This window comes from Dendrobates tinctorius, unplaced genomic scaffold (genome assembly GCF_039654945.1).
Source record: "Dendrobates tinctorius isolate UK_male_01 unplaced genomic scaffold, ASM3965494v1 ptg000071l, whole genome shotgun sequence".
Lineage (NCBI taxonomy): Eukaryota > Metazoa > Chordata > Amphibia > Anura > Dendrobatidae > Dendrobates > Dendrobates tinctorius.
In genome coordinates, this window is record NW_027361739.1 from 11,483,646 (window position 1) to 11,501,888 (window position 18,243).

An 18,243-nucleotide genomic window follows, 5' to 3' on the forward strand; every position below is an offset into this window, starting at 1 on the left:
TGCGCAGTATATGTACGTCGCAAGTCGTGAAGGGGTTAAACTAGAGAATAATTTTTGCAATTGGGTTTAAATGAATATGTTGCACCTTTTGTAGACAGATAATTATTAAGACAGATAAGAGTTATACTTCCCACCAGACCATCATAATGAACTCACTGACAGACTCTCAGATAACTCATTCTACAGCCAGCAATCAATAGTGCAAAGCAGCAGCTATAGAAATCAAAACGGTTCTATTTTTTTTTTTTTTATGAACTCAATTGCAAAAAAATTGAAAAAAAATAAAATTTATCCCCAAAAAGGTGGACAATCCCTTAAAGCTTTAGCAAAAGCAAAACAGTTTGTTGGAATATCATGCTATGACTTAATAATAAAGGCACCACTATTATCAGTCACCTGTTCTAGCTCATATAAAAATAAAGTCACATGACAAGAAATTATATTAACATAAATGACAATTTATTGTAAATAAAAACAAATAAAAACTGGATACATTGTGAGGGCTCTGCACTGCAAGCCCCAAGTCAGTATATATATATATTTATAGAGATTTATACAGTAAATAGGATATTCCCTTTGGCACAGGTTCCTACACATAAAGGAACAATATATATATTCATTTAACAGATGCACCAACCTTGTAACCCATTCTCCTGCCAGGGAGCAATGTGCTGGCAGTAAAATATCCACTGGACCTATGATGGCCGTCATCCTGTTATTTTTTTTCCTAGGGGTAAGTAACCGGTGTCTCCCAACTGTAATGGAACTAGAACCCTCAGGCCATGCTGGGAGTTATAGACTTACCCCACAGCTTGAGGGACCCAGGTCACGGACCACTACTCTATAGCTTTCCTTCCTGACCAACAAAGACCCGGAAGTTCATTGCTTACTCATCAGCAATGGTTATTATAAAAATGTCCATAGTCACACTTGTCATTGACAATACTGCTCCCACAGGTCATATTGGGGCAATACATGGGAAATAAATCTCAATAATTTTTAATTTTGCCGTATAGAGAGAAAGCAGTTTTGGCGATTTTAGACGCCACAGTGACACAATTGAAAACGGCCTCATCTGCTGGTGGATTTTGTAAGAGTGACAAGTTGTTCGCCTGCTGTCACTCCTGGATCCAGGACAGGCCACACCATGGTCTGCATTGGTACTAGAAGCGCTGATCGCACAGGGACCCTGACAACTCATCGGCACTAAGCAATAACATAGGAGACAGACAGTGCATGAAACTGGCAACCAGTATATGGAAATGCCGCTGACATTGACCGCAGCATTTAAATCGGAACTGGTGGTACATGAAGAAGGCGCCTGCAAAGAACAGCTGGCACCTGCTGGGTATGGTGCGGTTTCAGCTCCTGAGCCCCCCATTCCCATGTCAGGAAGGGTAAAGAGGTACCAATTTCAGTCAACCTTTACTCCTGTGATAAAGCGATTTGCAGATTGTGTATTTAAAAATTCTGTTTTCACAAAAAAAAAAAAAAAATCCCGCCAAAAGTGCCGACCGCTAGATATCTCCCTTGTGTGTCTTGCGGTCAGCTGCCTGTTGTAAAGTGCAATCCTTCCCTAGTAACAGACGGATTAGAGGGAGTAGAGGGTGGTGCGTTGTCTCTCTCTGCTCTTCACGCTGCATGCAGGTATAACAGAGGCGGCTTTCAATTCTGGACAAATGAAAGCACTGCAACTATAGTGCTGATTGTATGCTAATAAAGAGGAACCACAAAGAAAGAGTAAAGAAGTTGAAGAACATGAGAGGAGCTTTCCTGGATATATTAAACTTAACTCCTTCTCAACACTGGATATACTGATATGCCCAGTGTCGAGTTCCCGTGTATGATGTAAACTCAGGAGCTCAGCACGCATCATACCTGGCATATGCTGGCTGAGCTCTGCTCACTGCTGTTAACCATTTATATGCTACTCTCCGACAGTGGTCCGTGGCTACGCTGTTCCACGAGGTCACTGACTACTCAAGAAGATGCGATGGGCTGCCATGAGCCTACTGAAGAGGGCCCCATGAAATACATGATGGGCTCCTGACAAGACCATAGAGGACAGCGACTTTATATACTGAAATACTATGGAATAAAAAAAATAAAACTATGTAAGACATTAAAAAAAAAAAATAAAACATTTGGGTCCACTTTCAAAATATAACGTTAACTATTTCACTGTGTTAAAGCTGTAAAGAGAAAGAAAAAAATAATTTGAAACATCAGAATTGCGTTTTTTGATTGCAAAATAAATAAATGAATAAATGGCAGTATGGTGAATGCAGCTCTGGAGTGTAGTACGGACTATAAATCAGAATCAGAGTCAGTAATGTATGTGATTTAAAAACCTGCTAAATTTCTCATGTAGATTACTAATGGATATCCAGGCCACCCACAGACACACACAAGATAATTATTGGGACGATGGTTCGGTGGCAGCTCTTTCCCCCATACAGATGAACACTTGCCTCGGCCTCGGCCCCCCCCCCCCATCCACAAGGTTTGATTATTCATCAGCTGTAAAACCAGAGTAACAAACCATTAATGTACATCAGCACGATGCCATCTGTGCCCGCCCAGAACACACAGCCACGTCTTATAACGTCTTCAGAAATCAACAGGAAGTGATCAGACGTGAGCAAGCGTTTCCTGCTGCTCCGAGATGTGGCACAAATGTATACTTTTTGAGGGCTCTTTGCTCATTATAAGAGCACTCAGGGGCATAAGTACTGTATAGGGTGCACTCTGGGCACCAGTGCTGTATAAGGAGGTACTGAAGGGGCATAACTACTGCTTAGGGTGCACTCTGGGCACCAGTGCTGTATAAGGAGGTACTGAAGGGGAATAACTACTGCTTAGGGTGCACTCTGGGCACCAGTGCTGTATAAGGAGGTACTGAAGGGGAATAACTACTGCTTAGGGTGCACTCTGGGAACAAGTGCTGTATAAGGAGGTACTGACGGGGCAAAAGTACTGTAAATGGGGCACTCTGGGCACCAGTGCTGTATAAGGAGGTACTGAAGGGGCATAAGTACTGTATAGGGTGCACTCTGGGAACAAGTGCTGTATAAGGAGGTACTGACGGGGCATAAGTATTGCTTAGGGTTCACTCTGGGCACAAGTGCTGTATAAGGAGGTACTGACGGGGCAAAAGTACTGTAAATGGGGCACTCTGGGCACCAGTGCTGTATAAGGAAGTACTGAAGTGGCATAACTACTGCTTAGGGTTCACTCTGGGCACAAGTGCTGTATAAGGAGGTCCTGAAGGGGCATACGTACTGTATAAGGTGCATTCTGGGCACAAGTGCTGTATAAGGAGGTACTGAAGGGGCATAATTACTGTATAGGGTGCACTCTGGGTACGAGTGCTGTATGTCATGATCCAGTCCGGGTTTTTCCTGTCTCTCTCTTTCCCTGGTCATTCAGGGGATAACTTTTCTCTGCCTCGTTCTGGTGTCAGGTCTGCTATTTCCCTGCACTGCAGGCAGTGCCAGTTATATTTCCTGCCTATGGCTTGTGTAGCTGACTCTGGAGAACCCCTGGTTTGTCCTGCTGCGTTTAACTGACTTTGCTTGTGTCTGTGTTCTCCGGCCCTGCTCGCCCCGTCTGCGTGTTCTTGTGCGTTTGGATTCCCCGGTACCGGACTCTGCTTTGGCTCTGACCTGCTCCTGTCTCTTGCTTCTGACCGATAATGACCTTTTTGGCATCCCTCCGACTCTGTTTGGTATTTCCCTTGGTACTGCGCTATTCATTGGTATTGACCAGGCTTGTTTGACTATTCTGCTGCCACCTGGTGGTAGCCTCGCTGCAGTGCTGCTGGTCTGCTCTGAGCATTATTCCAGTCTTCCCTCCACTCTGCTGCCATCTTGTGGAATTTGCATTTACCTGCAGAGCTGCAGGGTGACACTGTATAAAGAGGTACTAAAGTGGCATAAGTACTGTGTAAAGTGCACTCTGGGCACAAGTGCTGTATAAAGAGGTACCGTAGGAGCATAAGTACTGTATAGGTTGTACTTGGGGAACACGTGTACAATCTAATATATAAAGCTCAAAGTGTGTATGTATGTATGTGTGTATGTCCGGGATAGGCATCTGCACCGTCACAGCTACAGCCACAAAATTTAGCACAGTCGCACGTCTGGACCCCGAGAGCGTCCTAGGCTATGTTGTGAGGTGAAATTTTAACCCCGCGCGTTCCAATTCACCAAACAATTTTGCCCCCATCTACATACTGGGAGAAAAAGTGTGTGCGCGTCAAGCCCCGCCCCTCATTATGATGTCATGATGCCCCTATTTGCATACTGGGGAAACTGTGTGCTTATCAAGCCCCACCCCTCATTATGTCACAATGGTTGCCATGGCGACGCTGATGATATCATAGGTTGCAAGCCCTGCCGCCGCTCATTATGATGTCATAATGGTTGACTATGGGATGGAGGATGTGTGATGAGTATATGGGCACCGGACTATGGGATGGAGGATATGTATGACGGGTATATGGGCACCGGACTATGGGATGGAGGATATGTATGACGGGTATATGGGCACGGGACTATGGGATGGACGATATGTGATAGGTATATGGGCACTGGACTATGGGATGGAGGATAATTATAATTTGTTATAACTAACCACAGTTAGTTACTATGCCCGGGCAGCGCCGGGCTCTTCAGCTAGTAGGTAACTAATACTGTAAATGGGCACCCGTACTTTACAAGGGGGCTCTCAGGATGTATGTACTGTATAGGGGAATTCAAGGCATAGGTACAGTATAGGGGGAACTCTCAGGGCACAAGTGCTTTATAACATGGCACAAATGCTTTGATCATTATAATTCCTAGCGTGCATCTATACATCACACAGGGATTTCGAAGATGTCTTTGCAACCATCTCTCAGGTGAACGTTGCTCTCTTGGAAAGAAAGGTTGAGAACCCCTGATCGAGCGTGTGACATAAGCAGTCCCATGTTGTATCATGAACACTGTGATAATTTAGCACTGCCGGTTGGATGGTGATCACCCTTTTCCTTTATAAGGGCTCATTTACACGGTGTGATATAGCATCTACCAGCAGCAATAATATTGTGAAGGGGTCGGGATTGTCAGCCTCACCTCTGCTGCATTGCCAGTATTGTTAAAGTCCCCACTTAGATGGGTAAGAACACTTGTGCCCGATTCTCCACCCATATAGGCATGCCGCTGATCACCTGCTGAACTAGAATGACTCTCGCTTGTCAGGTGATCACAGAATACAGTGGGTACAGAAAGTATTCAGACCCCTTTAAATTTTTCACTCTGTTTCATTGCAGCCATTTGGTAAATTAAAAAAAGTTGTTTTTTTCCTCATTAATGTACACTCTGCACCCCCATCTTGACTGAAAAGCACAGATATCATAATAGGGTAACCGTTGTCTTAGAACAGTCCACCCTTCAGACCTCTTAAATTTTTCACTCTTTGTTTCATTGCAGCCATTTGGTAAATTCAAAAAAGTTTGTTTTTTTCCCTCATTAATGTACAATGCAATGAAACAAAGAGTGAAAAATTTAAGAGGTCTGAAGGGTGGACTGTTCTAAGACAACGGTTACCCTATTAGGATATCTGTGCTTTCTAATGGGATGGATGAACCCCCATTGAGAACCTCCAGTCTCTCACTATGGCGGACCAAGGACATCTACATATAACAGTGTATAATACCCAATTTGCCCTGTGGAGGCGCTGCAGGGAAACTCAACACTTTCTACAGGTTTCTCTCACAGTTTCCAGCTCATCTCTTATGGTCTGAACATCAGGATACCTAGAGATCAGGAGACCTTTCTAACAAAGGCCATCCCTTTACTTACATGAAACTACTATGCTTTTAAGACAGCCACATAAACACAATGCAGATGCTAGGAATCTCAATGCAAAAAAACAGCAATCACCACTTAAAGGGGTATTCCCAATTATGGCGGCTTTTTAAATCCCAGAGGCAGAAGACAGAACCTCTTGGTGTAGTACTGGGTCACGGGTAGGTTATATCTTGTAGCGATGCTATAAATCTCCATGAGAACAATACCCCTTTAATGCTAGGGCAATGTAAAGTGTTAATTTAGACATTAAATTCATTGACAAATACTTAATGTCCAAGAATAACAAAAACTCTTGGTGTAATACACATATTACACACATAATATACCTTGTTAAACCAGCATGTAGACTACCACTGTAAACATGGAACACCTGACACTAAGGCACGCTGTGTGTAAATCCCTTCCACACTGATCTGCAAGCAAGAAATCTATGGTTGGTCAGGAAATGTAACGTAGACGTCCACCCCATGAACATCACATGGTTTTTAATTAGGTCCAAAATACTGTGCAGATTCATTTCTATAACGGTCCAAACTACCTATACCCACCACTAGGGGGCACTTGTTGCATGCAGTTTGCATTGAACTTATGCAGCAGTCTGCAGTTAGCTTCTATGCTCCCACTAGTGGTGGCTGCAGGAAGACTATTTTATAATTTAAAGCACCACGTCAGCTTTTTTTTCAGCCTTGGAGTGGTGCTTCTAATCTACGGTCCCTGACACTTATAATTACCCACCACCATCTTCACCTTTTATTGGTGGCCAGAGCAAGGCTCTCAGAGACTTACTTTGAGCGCTTGCGACCGTTACCTCTGACTTCCGGTCAGTCAGTAGTCGCGGTCGCAGGATGCAGAATGGGACTGAAGCGGTGCCAGGAAGAGCTGTAGATGGAGGATGGTAAGTATATTACTAGGATCAGGGAACTTACATTAGTAGTGTCACTCCAGCGCTGAAATAAAAAAGATAGAGAAAAAAAAACACTGGGGTGGTGCTCCAAAGTAATTTCTGTTTGAGGAGGGTTTGGATACTCAGAGATCCGACCCACCATAAAGAGGCATTAGAAAATTAACCAGCAAAGCAGATAAACACAATGTTGTTTAAAGGGGGGAGATCTACTTGAAGCCATGATGTAGGGTCAACGCTATCATCAGGTATTCTCACCATCACTGAATTGCTTGGACTTCATAACAAAACGAAGAGGCCACAGGGCTGTGGTCTCTATGCTCCCTGGCTGAAGAGGCGTTAAGGCACTTGTCTAAGACATGGAAAACTCCTTCATGCTGAGAGAGGACGACGGTGCAGGATTTTACTGGAAGTCATCAGGCACCATTCCTTTATACTGTGTCTCTGGTTTGGAGCACGAGGAACTCTTTTCCAGGAATCAAAGTCATTTCAAAGTAAAAAAATAATTAATTGTTCTGCTGCTCTAACACTGACACCGACCCAAGGCTGTGCTGGAGCTAGAACCTGTTCTAGACTCAGCCAGCGATAGGTAGTCGCGGGGTGGGGGTAAGGTAGGAAGGAAGATTGTCATCGCGTTTCATAAAATGCTCCAGAGCCTTCCCTTCGACGTCTTTCTAGACAACGTTAATGTTCAAGGGAAGGATGACACTTTGATGAAGACTCAATAGGTGAGTTGGGCAAAGGGATGCCGAAGGAGCTCCTCAGCAGACGGCCTCTGCCGCGCTTCCACCAGTATCCGCTTTACAAAGTCCCGGCAATGCTCCGATGTGCTTGGTGGAAGGTAAGGGTTGGTTGGCTGGGTGGCAATTTTAAAAATGGCAGCCATGGCTTCATACTCTGCCCATGGAGGCTTTTCTGTAAGCATTTCCACCACAGTGCACCCAAGGCTCCTGCAATAAGAACACAAGGGAAAGGTTAAAAAAAATGGAAGAAAAATTAAGCACAGAGGCCATATTAAAGGGAATCAGTCAGAGCCCGGGAACTATGTGACCTATTAATATGGTCATACAGGTAATAGAAATGTTAAGCTAGTCCTACCTGTATGCCTCTGTGGAGACACAGCAATGTATCTTAATTAAACAGACGTCTATTTTTAGCAAGCCAGGAAGAATAGACTTATAATCTATATGTTGACTTTTGAATTTGTGTGTTTCTTTCTGGTTGGTCAAGAAAACAGACTTTTGCTTGTGTAAGCCTGTAATATAGACTTGTAAGTTGACAATTTGTTGTAACATACTGTGCTCTTATCCTTGACGACTAGTGATGTTTGCTGATATGCTGATTACATATTGCCCAACCGAGCTAGTTTGTTGACTTAAAATAGAGGAGGAAAAACTATACAAATAAATCATTTTTCTCCATTACCTGAAAATACTGATTGAAGGACACTTATTAGCCATAAAAAGAGGATATATGCCTCAGAATGAAACACGGATTTTTGTGATAAACTCACAGTAAAATCCTTTTCTCTGAGACGCTCATTGAGGGATACAGGTACTGTGGGTGTATGCTACTGCCGCCTGGAGGCTGACACTAAGTGAAAAAAAGAGGTTAGCTCCTCCTCCACCATACACACCCTCGCCCCGATTGCGGGCGGAAACAAGTTTAGTGCAAAAGCAGTAGGAGAACAACAAAAATCAGCCTTAACACAGGTAACAATATGTCTAGAAAAGAACCACCCTAATATCAGTGAAAATGCACATTAATTAAATAAACAAGAGCCAACTGGCTATCAGGGTGGGTGATGTGTCCCCCAATGAGTGTCTCGGAGAAAAGGATTTTACGGTGAGTTTATCACAAAAATCCATGATTCTCCTTCGCCTCATTGGGGGACACAGGTACTGTGGGACTTCCTACAGCAGTCCCTGGGCGGGAAGTTGACTCACCGATCAAAGCTACGTGCACCTCCTGTCTAAAAGTGCGCCACCGCTGCTTGGAGAATCCTTCTACCTAGGCTCGCATCCGCTGAAGCCTGAGTATGGATATTGTAGTGTTTGGCAAACGTGTGCAGGCTGGACCAGGTTGCTACCTTGCAAACCTGTTCCGTCAAAGCCTGGTGCCGAAGCACCCAAGAGGCGCCCACTGCCCGAGTAGAGTGTGCTCTGATCCCTGCTGGAACCGGCGCACCCCTGATGCGGTAGGACTCCTGAATAGTCAGACGGATCCACCTGGCTATGGTCGATTTTGAGGCTGCGAGTCCTTTCCTGCTCCCCTCGGGAAGCACGAACAGCGTGTCTGTCTGCCGAAAGGGTGCCGTCCGTGACACGTACCTCCTGAGGGCTTTTACCAGGTCCAACGTGTGAAGAGCCTTTTCCACACGGCGTACCGGCGCTGGACAAAATGAAGGCAAGACAATATCCTCATTAATGTGAAATGAGGAAACGACCTTCGGCAGAAAGGGGGGAGCAGGATAGGGCAGCCAGCTCCGAGACTCGCCTGATGGAAGTTATGGCTACAAGGAATACCACCTTCCAGGAAAGGTACGACAGAGAAACATCTTGTAGCCGTTCAAATGGAGCTTCCTGCAGAACGCTTAGGACCAGGTTAAGGTCCCAGGCATCCAGGGGCGCCCTATAGGGAGGTACCAAGTGGAGGAGATTCCCTGAATGAAAGTCTTCACCTGCATATTGGCAGCAATTCTGCGCTGGAAAAGGATGGATAAGGCCGATATCTGTCTCCTAAGGGTCAACCCTGAGTCTAGGCCAGACTGGAGAAAGGCCAAGATGTTTGGAATAGAGAATCTCAGCGGAGAATAACCGCAGCTGCACCAGATCTGCGTACCATGCTCGACGGGGCCAGCAGAATTGCTGGAACCCCTTCTGTTTTGATCTTTTTGATGACCCTCGGAAGTAGTGGCAGCGGGGGAATAAGTATGGGAGGCGAAGCTGGTTCCATGGCAGAACCAACGCATCCATGGCAACGCATCCACGGTGACCGCCTGTGGGTCCCGGGACCGAGCGACAAACATGGGTACCTTGGCGTTCACCCTGGAGGCCATCAGGTCCACATCCAGTGTTCCCCACCGTTGGCAAATCTGCTTGAAGACCTCGGGGTGCAGTGACCATTCCCCGGACGCAAGACCCTGCCGGCTGAGGAAGTCCGCCGCCCAGTTTTCCACGCTCGGGACGTGGACCGCCGATATCACTGAATGGTTCCTCTTGGCTCAGTGAAGAACGTGCCCTACCTCGCGCATGGTTGCCCTGCTGCGGGTGCACCCTTGATGATTTATGTATGCCACCGCCGTGCCATTGTCCGACTGAATCCGGACGGGGCGGCCTGCTAGAAGGTGCTGAAAATGTTGCAGAGCCAGCCAGACCGCTCGTATTTCCAACAAGTTGATCTGGAGGCGTGTCTCCTGTTGCAACCATTGTCCCTGGGTCGTGAGGTGGCAAAAAACTGCTCCCCAGCCAAGGAGGCTGGCGTTGGTTGTGACTACTAACCACTGGTCTGGGGGAAAAGGGTTTCCGCTGAAGCAGGGAGGAACTGGCGGTCCACCACTCGAGCGACTGTCTGACCTGAGAGGATAACGGGCAGTGGTGATCGAGCGTGAATGGGTTCTTGTCCCAGGATGACAAGAGGGTGTGCTGCAGGGGGCGAAGATGAAATTGAGCGAACAGGATCACTTCTATTGCTGCCACCATTTTACCTAGTATCCTCATCCCGAAACGAATGGTGTGACGGACTGGTTGGAGAAGTGTTCGGACTCCCTGCAGGAGCACTAGGGCTTTGTCTTAAGGGAGAATTACCAACCATCGGAAGGTGTCGAACATCATCCCTAAAAAAGAAATCCTCTGGGCTGGGACAAGGGATGATTTCTTCATGTCGACTAACCACCCTAAGCGGGAAAGAGTATCCAGCGTGATGCTGACACTCTCCTCGCATGCCCGAAACAAAGGGCCCTTGACCAAGAGGTCGTCTAAGTACAGCAAGACGACTATGCCCCGAGAGTGCAAGATGGCCATGACGACTGCCATGACCTTTGTGAACATTCTGGGGGCGGTGGCTAGCCCGAAGGGCAACGCTGCAAACTGTAAATGTAGGCCGCTGATGGCGAAGCGTAGAAACCTTTGATGCGGAGGAAAAATGGGGATGTGCAGGTAGGCATCCTGGATATCGATAGAGGCCAAGTATTCTCCGTGCCCCATGGCCGATATAACTGAACGGAGAGACTCCATTCGGAAATGTCTGATCCTGATGAATTTGTTCAGGAGCTTCAGGTCCAAAACAGGCCTGACGGTCCCGTCCTTTTTGGGGGCCGCAAATAGGTTGGAATAGAAGCCCTGAGCCCTCTCGTACTCCGGCACGGGAACAATGACTCCGCTGTGCTGGAGTGACTCGATGGCTCCTTGCAACGCCCTTGCTCGGGTCTCCCCTTTTGGAAGACGGGAAAGAAAAAAACGTTTTTGGGGGGTACCTGACAAACTATCTTGTACCCTGAGGACACCAGCTCTGTCACCCATGAGTCGTGTGCGACGGTGACCCAGACGTGGCGAAACCAGAGTAGGCGGCCGCCTACTTTGCTGATGTCGCCTAAATGCTTCGAGTCATTTGGCTGAGGATCTTTGGGACCTGGTTCCCCTCAACCTGGGCGGGCGAGCACGCATTCTCCCCAACAGGTAGGCTCTATATGAGACCTGTCGATGCCTATCCCCGGTTGGAGCGACGGAGCTGGCCGCTGTAGTCCACCCGGGGTTGCGAAAGGCCCGAAACCGTGCCTGAAACTGGTGGCGAAACGGCGGCTTGACCCTTTGTTGAGGGAGAAAACTGCTCTTCCCTCCTGTGGCGTCAGAGATGAGCTGGTCTAATCTTTCTCCGAATAGGCGGCCGCACTGATAAGGTAGGGAAGTCAAGGACTTCTTGGAGGTTGAATCGGCCCGCCATGTCCTTAACCATAGAGCTCTTCTAATGGAAAATACGTTTTCGGCCGCAAACGCCGCGCAATTGGCCGCATCCAGAGAAGCATTAAGTAGTCCCCAGTCATAGCGATCTGACTCGTGATCTGTTACCACCGCAGGTAGGTCCCTATCCTGCAAGGCTCTGTTCAATGATTCTGACCCAGAAATCATGGCCTTGGCTACCCATGTTGCTGCGAACGAGGGAGAGTGCTGATCCTGATGCTTCAAACACTGAGCGAGCCAAGCTCTCTATGAGACGATCATTGGGATCCTTAATAGAAGAACCACTAGGTACTGATAACAGAGTTTTAGAGGCCAAGCGTGACACAGGTGGATCCACTGTTGGGGATTCCATCCAATTTTTACAGAGATCCGGGGTAAACGGATATCTCGCCTCGAGTGCCTTCTGACCCGAGAAACGCCTGTCTGGCCGTTCCCTGTGTCGTTGCACTATGTCCTCGAACTCTGGGTGAGTGCAAAATACTCTATGCGGCCGCTTAGCCCGCTTAAAAGACACCTTGTGGCCTGAAGCCAGGGTGGAATCATCCTCAATCCCCAGCGTCTGATTAACAGCTTTGATGAGGCTGTCCACTGTTTCTCGACATCCTGGGGTATCTAGGTCCAGGGGTTCGTCCGAGTCATAATCTGAGCTTTACCCGCTCTCGACTACTGGTGAAGGAGAGCGAGATGCAGAACTCATGGATGCAGAGGCACAGGATGGGACGGGAGTCGCCGTGTGGGTTCGTTTCCCCCTACCTTCGCCCGACCGAACGAGGCTAAGGGCTCCAGCTCTGTGGATGCTGCTGCAGGAGCCCTCCCAGGCCATCCCCTCCGTGATGATGCTCCGCTTCTAGCTCAGGTAAAGGGGAGGGGGCCACATCCAGGATGGTGCAGGCACCCTAGCTCCATCCTCCCTCCAGGGGTGAGGAAAGGGACCGTCCGCTGCCTTGCAGCACCGCAGTCTAGCATTGGTGGAGCAGTGGGTCCGCAAGACTATGCTTGTGCCTCTGTACAGCCCAGGGTTTCAATACCTAGGGGTGGTCAGGGCTAAGTCCGGCATCATGTCCCACGTTTCGGGAGAGGATACGTGGAGGCGACACTCGCACGTGCTTGCCCGTTGATGGTTTGGGGAAATCGGACACTTTCGATAGGGTCCGTCGCCCCTGTCATCTTCATAGAAAAAGGGGGAAAAAAAAAAAAAGTCTGGAGAAAAAAAAACCAGACGTGTGTGCCTCCAACAGACACTAAGCATGAACTGGTTTCCGCCCGCAATCGGGGCGAGGGTGTATATGGCGGAGGAGGACCTAACCTCTTTTTTTCACTTAGTGTCAGCCTCCAGGGGCAGTAGCATACACCCACAGTACCTGTGTCCCCCAATGAGGCGAAGGAGAAAAAGCCAGAGATTCAGCCAAGACATTTATACATCCAGTATATATAAGGTGAGCAGCCAGTACATCATTGCTTTATCACAGGGGGCACAGATTTATCATTCTACAGGATGCCAGCTTAGGGGACCTCGGCCCCAGCTGGAAGAATACAGATCTGTTCCATTGACCATCACAAATCCATAGATAAGTTTGGAGAAAGCCAGGATTGGGACCCGCCGGTCACCTGGCTCCATGGAGATGTTCGGAGAAGCCAGGTTGTGACCCTCCAGTCATCTGGCCTTGTACTAAGTGGACTATCATCTTTGCTGATATTATCTCCTCTGTGTGTGCGTGTCACAGGTGGGGTAGTCGGCCCTGGAAGATCTGAAGTAACAGCTGCTATTATCCAGCAGAGTCAACGGTAGGGTGAGACTCTGTAACGTGCACCATCTTGGGTACTGTGCTGGGACTGTTCTGTGTTATCTGCCTGTTTTGTGGTTCAATAAATTATTGTCACACTGTTTTGCCCTCACCCTGTGTTGTCCGAGTAGCATTATACCACTTTAAAAAGGAGAGCGGGTGTTTGGTGGGAAGATCCCTGGTCCATGTGGTTTTGGCTAGAGAACCAGGAGCTCCTGCTAACCCCCATGTCTTTCACAGCCTCATATTAAATGGTCTTGTTGCTGAGAAATGTTATATTCTTTATGTTAAGGTTTCTTCCAGGCAACATACGTTGCCTGGAAGAAATCCCTGCCTCCTGTCATCATTGTAAGGCTGGAGTCACACACAACGAATAAAAAAAAAAAAAAATCGGTCCCATTTTAACGGTCCGAAATCGCACAAAGGTATCTTAACCAGTGATGCGTTTTTGATGCGATTTATCTTCATTGATGCGATTTTAATCGCATGTAAGCATCCTTTTGACATCCTTCTGGCGAGATTTTCTCGCAGGAAAGCAAAATGGACATATAATGGAGCCTAATGACATGTTTCCCCACACAAATTAATAGATATAGACACATTAAATAAATCTATCTATCTATAATAGAGACACATTAATATATATATTTCTAGTTCATACAGTTCTTAATTGCAGAATAGCCGCTGACACATTAGCCGGCTTTTGTATAACATTCTCCTGCCCGACATGAAATGACATATGGTTTACAAATAGTTAACCATTTCATTTCATGTTTTTTATTTTATGTCTCTCACTATTAATTATATGAGGGCTTGTGGGTTAAATTTTGGGCTTGTAGGGGTTCATTTAAGGGGTTAATTCGTTGTATTAAATTGCGGAGACTACCGCTGACGTCACTGAGGCTGCAGGGAGTCCCCGTGATTTAATACAACGAATTAACCCCTTAAATGAACCCCTACAACTCCAAAATTTAACCCACAAGCCCTCATATAATTAGTGATAGACATAAAATAAAAAACATGAAATGAAATGGTTAACTATATGTAAACCATGTGTCATTTCATGGGCAGGAGAATGTTATACAAAAGCCGGCTAATGTGTCAGCGGCTATTCTGCAATTAAGAAATGTATGAACTAGTAATATATATATATATAAATGTGTCTCTATGACATGTATAAAATATATATATATATATATATATATATATATATATTTATTTATTTATTTATTTATTTAATGTGTCTATATCTATTAATTCGCTGCTTTAGTTAACTGGACACTGTGATTTTACTGTCTTTAGGAAAAAAAATTGCCAGCTTTTGGTGCGATTTTTATCGCAACTCACACATCGGGTCCGTTTTTACTCCCATTTTTTCTCGCTCCCATAGACATGCATTGTCGAATCCGATCCAGTCAGAGGATCGGATGCGATAAAAAAAAATAAAAAAAAAAATTGCATGATGGGAGCTGCCCCATAGAATAACATGGGTTCGAATGCAATGCGACTTTTTATCGCATTGCATTCGTCCGTTTTATTCGCCAGTGTGACCCCGGCCTCTTACCCCCTCCCATCAGCGTCAGTTACGGCCCCGGAATCCTGCGCCCTGCACTCCCTCAGAAATACATAACTCATCCTTCCTTCTGTGGGCACTTCATTCAGGGATCTTCTGTGCAGGCAACTTTCTCTCCAGTGACCTCCGGTGTGTGCGCTGATAAGGTGCTTTCCCCACTTCCTCCATGCTTAGTCATTGCCATGAACGCATGGTTCCTAGTGATGACAGTGCAAGGAGGAAATGGGGAGAGTACAGTTGTGGCCAAAAGTATTGACACCCCTGCAATTTTGTCAGATAATACTCAGTTTCTTCCTGAAAATGATTGCAAACACAAATTCTTTGGTATTATTATCTTCATTTAATTTGTCTTAAATGAAAAAACACAAAAGAGAATTGTCCTAAAGCCAAATTGGATATAATTCCACACCAAACATAAAAAAGAGGGTGGACAAAATCATGTGATGCTTCTCTAATTTGTGTAATTAACAGCACCTGTAACTTACCTGTGGCACCTAACAGGTGTTGGCAATAACTAAATCACACTTGCAGCCAGTTGACATGGATTAAAGTTGACTCAACCTCTGTCCTGTGTCCTTGTGTGTACCACATTGAGTATGGAGAAAAGAAAGAAGACCAAAGCACTGTCTGAGGACTTGAGAAACCAAATTGTGAGGAAGCATGAGCAATCTCAAGGCTACAAGTCCATCTCCAAAGACCTGAATGTTCCTGTGTCTACCGTGCGCAGTGTCATCAAGAAGTTTAAAGCCCATGGCACTGTGGCTAACCTCCCTAGATGTGGACGGAAAAGAAAAATTGACAAGAGATTTCAACGCAAGATTGTGCGGATGTTGGATAAAGAACCTCGACTAACATCCAAACAAGTTCAAGCTGCCCTGCAGTCCGAGGGTACAACAGTGTTAACCCGTACTATCCGTCGGAGTCTGAATGAAAAGGGACTGTATGGTAGGAGACCCAGGAAGACCCCACTTCTTACCCCGAGACATAAAAAAAAGCCTGGCTGGAGTTTGCCAAAACTTACCTGAAAAAGCCTAAAATGTTTTGGAAGAATGTTCTCTGGTCAGATGAGACAAAAGTAGAGCTTTTTGGGCAAAGGCATCAACATAGAGTTTACAGGAGAAAAAAAAAAAAGAGGCATTCAAAGAAAAATAACACGGTCCCTACAGTCAAACATTGCGGAGGTTCCCTGATGTTTTGGGGTTGCTTTGCTGCCTCTGGCACTGGACTGCTTGACCGTGTGCATGGCATTATGAAGTCTGAAGATTACCAACAAATTTTGCAGCATAATGTAGGGCCACTCAGTGTGAGAAAGCTGGATCTCCCTCAGAGGTCATGGGTCTTCCAGCAGGACAATGACCCAAAACACACTTCAAAAAGCACTAGAAAATGGTTTGAGAGAAACCACTGGAGACTTCTAAGGTGGCCAGCAATGAGTCCAGGCCTGAATCCCATAGAACACCTGTGTAGAGATCTAAAAATGGCAGTTTGGAGAAGGCACCCTTCTAATATCAGGGACCTGGAGCAGTTTGCCAAAGAAGAATGGTCTAAAATTCCAGCAGAGCATTGTAAGAAACTCATTGATGGTTACCGGAAGCGGTTGGTCACAGTTATTTTGGCTAAAGGTGCCAATACTTTTGTCTGGCCCATTTTTGGAGTTTTGTGTGAAATGATCAATGTTTTGCTTTTTGCTTCATTCTCGTTTGTTTTTTCATTTAAGACAAATTAAATGAAGACAATAATACCAAAGAATTTGTGATAGCAATCATTTTCAGGAAGAAACTGAGTATTATCTGACAGAATTGCAGGGGTGTCAATACTTTTGGCCACAACTGTATATTATCGGTGTGCACACGAGAGGTCACTGGAGCGGAAGATGCCAATGCCTGAACAGAAGATCCCTGAATGAAGTGCCCACAGAAGGAAGGATTAATATGAGGCATACAAGTAGGACTAGTGTATTAGGCTACTTTCACACATCAGTTTTTTGCCGTCAGGCAGGATCCGGCTATTTTTAGAAAAAACGGATCCGGCATAAATTTTGGAGAACTGTAGAAACGGATCCGTTTTTCTGCTGGATCCGTCTAGCAGGTTATATCTGTTTCCTGGGGGCTGGCCAATTGGATCTAAGCATGCGCAGACTTAAAAAAACGGATCCGGTGGCTGGATCCGTCTTTTTCTGGATCCAGCGCATTCCGGCGCCCATAGACTTTCATTGTGGCAAAAAGCTGGAAGCCTCGGATCCGGCGCTTCCGGCTTTTTCGCCGGAGACAAAAAAACGTTACTGTAGCCATTTTTTCCAGACGCCGGAATGAGACAAGTAGCTGGATCCGGCAAAAAACGGATGAAACGCAATGCCATCCGGCGCGATCCGGCGCTAATGCAAGTCAATGGGGAAAAACTGGATCCGGCATTGCATTTCGCCGGATCCGGTGTTACAAAAAAAAGCCGGATCGCACCTGACGGCAAAAAACTGATGTGTGAAAGAGGCCTTACCTGTATGCCCATATTAATAGGTCATATACATCCTGGGGTGGGGGAAATCAGATTGTCTTTAAATATACCAAAGAACAAGATGTTTTTTCCTTGTTTAGTGGACTGGTATACTTCATCAGGTTGACTTAGCTGGAAAATGGAATAAATGGTAGAATAGAGGCCGTCAGATATACCTGGCTCTTGTGCCTATCGTACATGTACAGATTTCTACAGACATATCTGTAGTCTTTTTATCCAAGTCAGAAATAACATAAACTACATCTGGCTGTCATGTTTGCATGGTTTCCTTCCTTTCTGCAGACACCCATTGACCTGTAGCAGTATTCTAATATACTGAACCCAAGAGTGTGATTGACTTACCAGACATCTGCTTTCCTCCCATAACCTTCCCCGCTGATCACCTCTGGGCTCATCCAATATGGCGTACCCGTCACAGAACGGATACCTGTTCCTGACATGCAGATCGTCTGAAGCCGCTTACTAGCCCCAAAGTCACCAAGCTTAACATTCCCTGCAGAGTCCCGGAGGATGTTAGCCCCTGGAAGAAAATAAAATTAAAAAAAAAACAAAAAAAAAAACGACAGCTACGAGGAGGAATCATAAGCGGTGTCCAGAATGGCGAAATCTTGCAGTGATAAATCATAAGTTGAGGTGCGGGACATAGATTCTTGGGTCCCGACTT

The 18,243-nt window shown here is 46.1% G+C and overlaps 1 protein-coding gene across 1 annotated transcript in view; it reads right to left on the reverse strand.

Moving 5' to 3' along the window:
- Positions 1 to 437: 437 nt before the first annotated feature.
- The window catches only part of MAP3K3 (mitogen-activated protein kinase kinase kinase 3), a 53,606-nt gene continuing 35,800 nt past the window's right edge, over positions 438 to 18,243 (reverse strand). Inside the window, exons 15-16 of the mRNA XM_073582410.1 lie at positions 17,922 to 18,099; positions 438 to 7,703 (exon numbers count right to left, since the gene is read on the reverse strand). Of these exons, the coding sequence (XP_073438511.1) occupies positions 7,475 to 7,703; positions 17,922 to 18,099 (407 nt within the window). The 3' untranslated portion in view covers positions 438 to 7,474. The remainder of the gene's footprint in view (positions 7,704 to 17,921; positions 18,100 to 18,243) is intronic.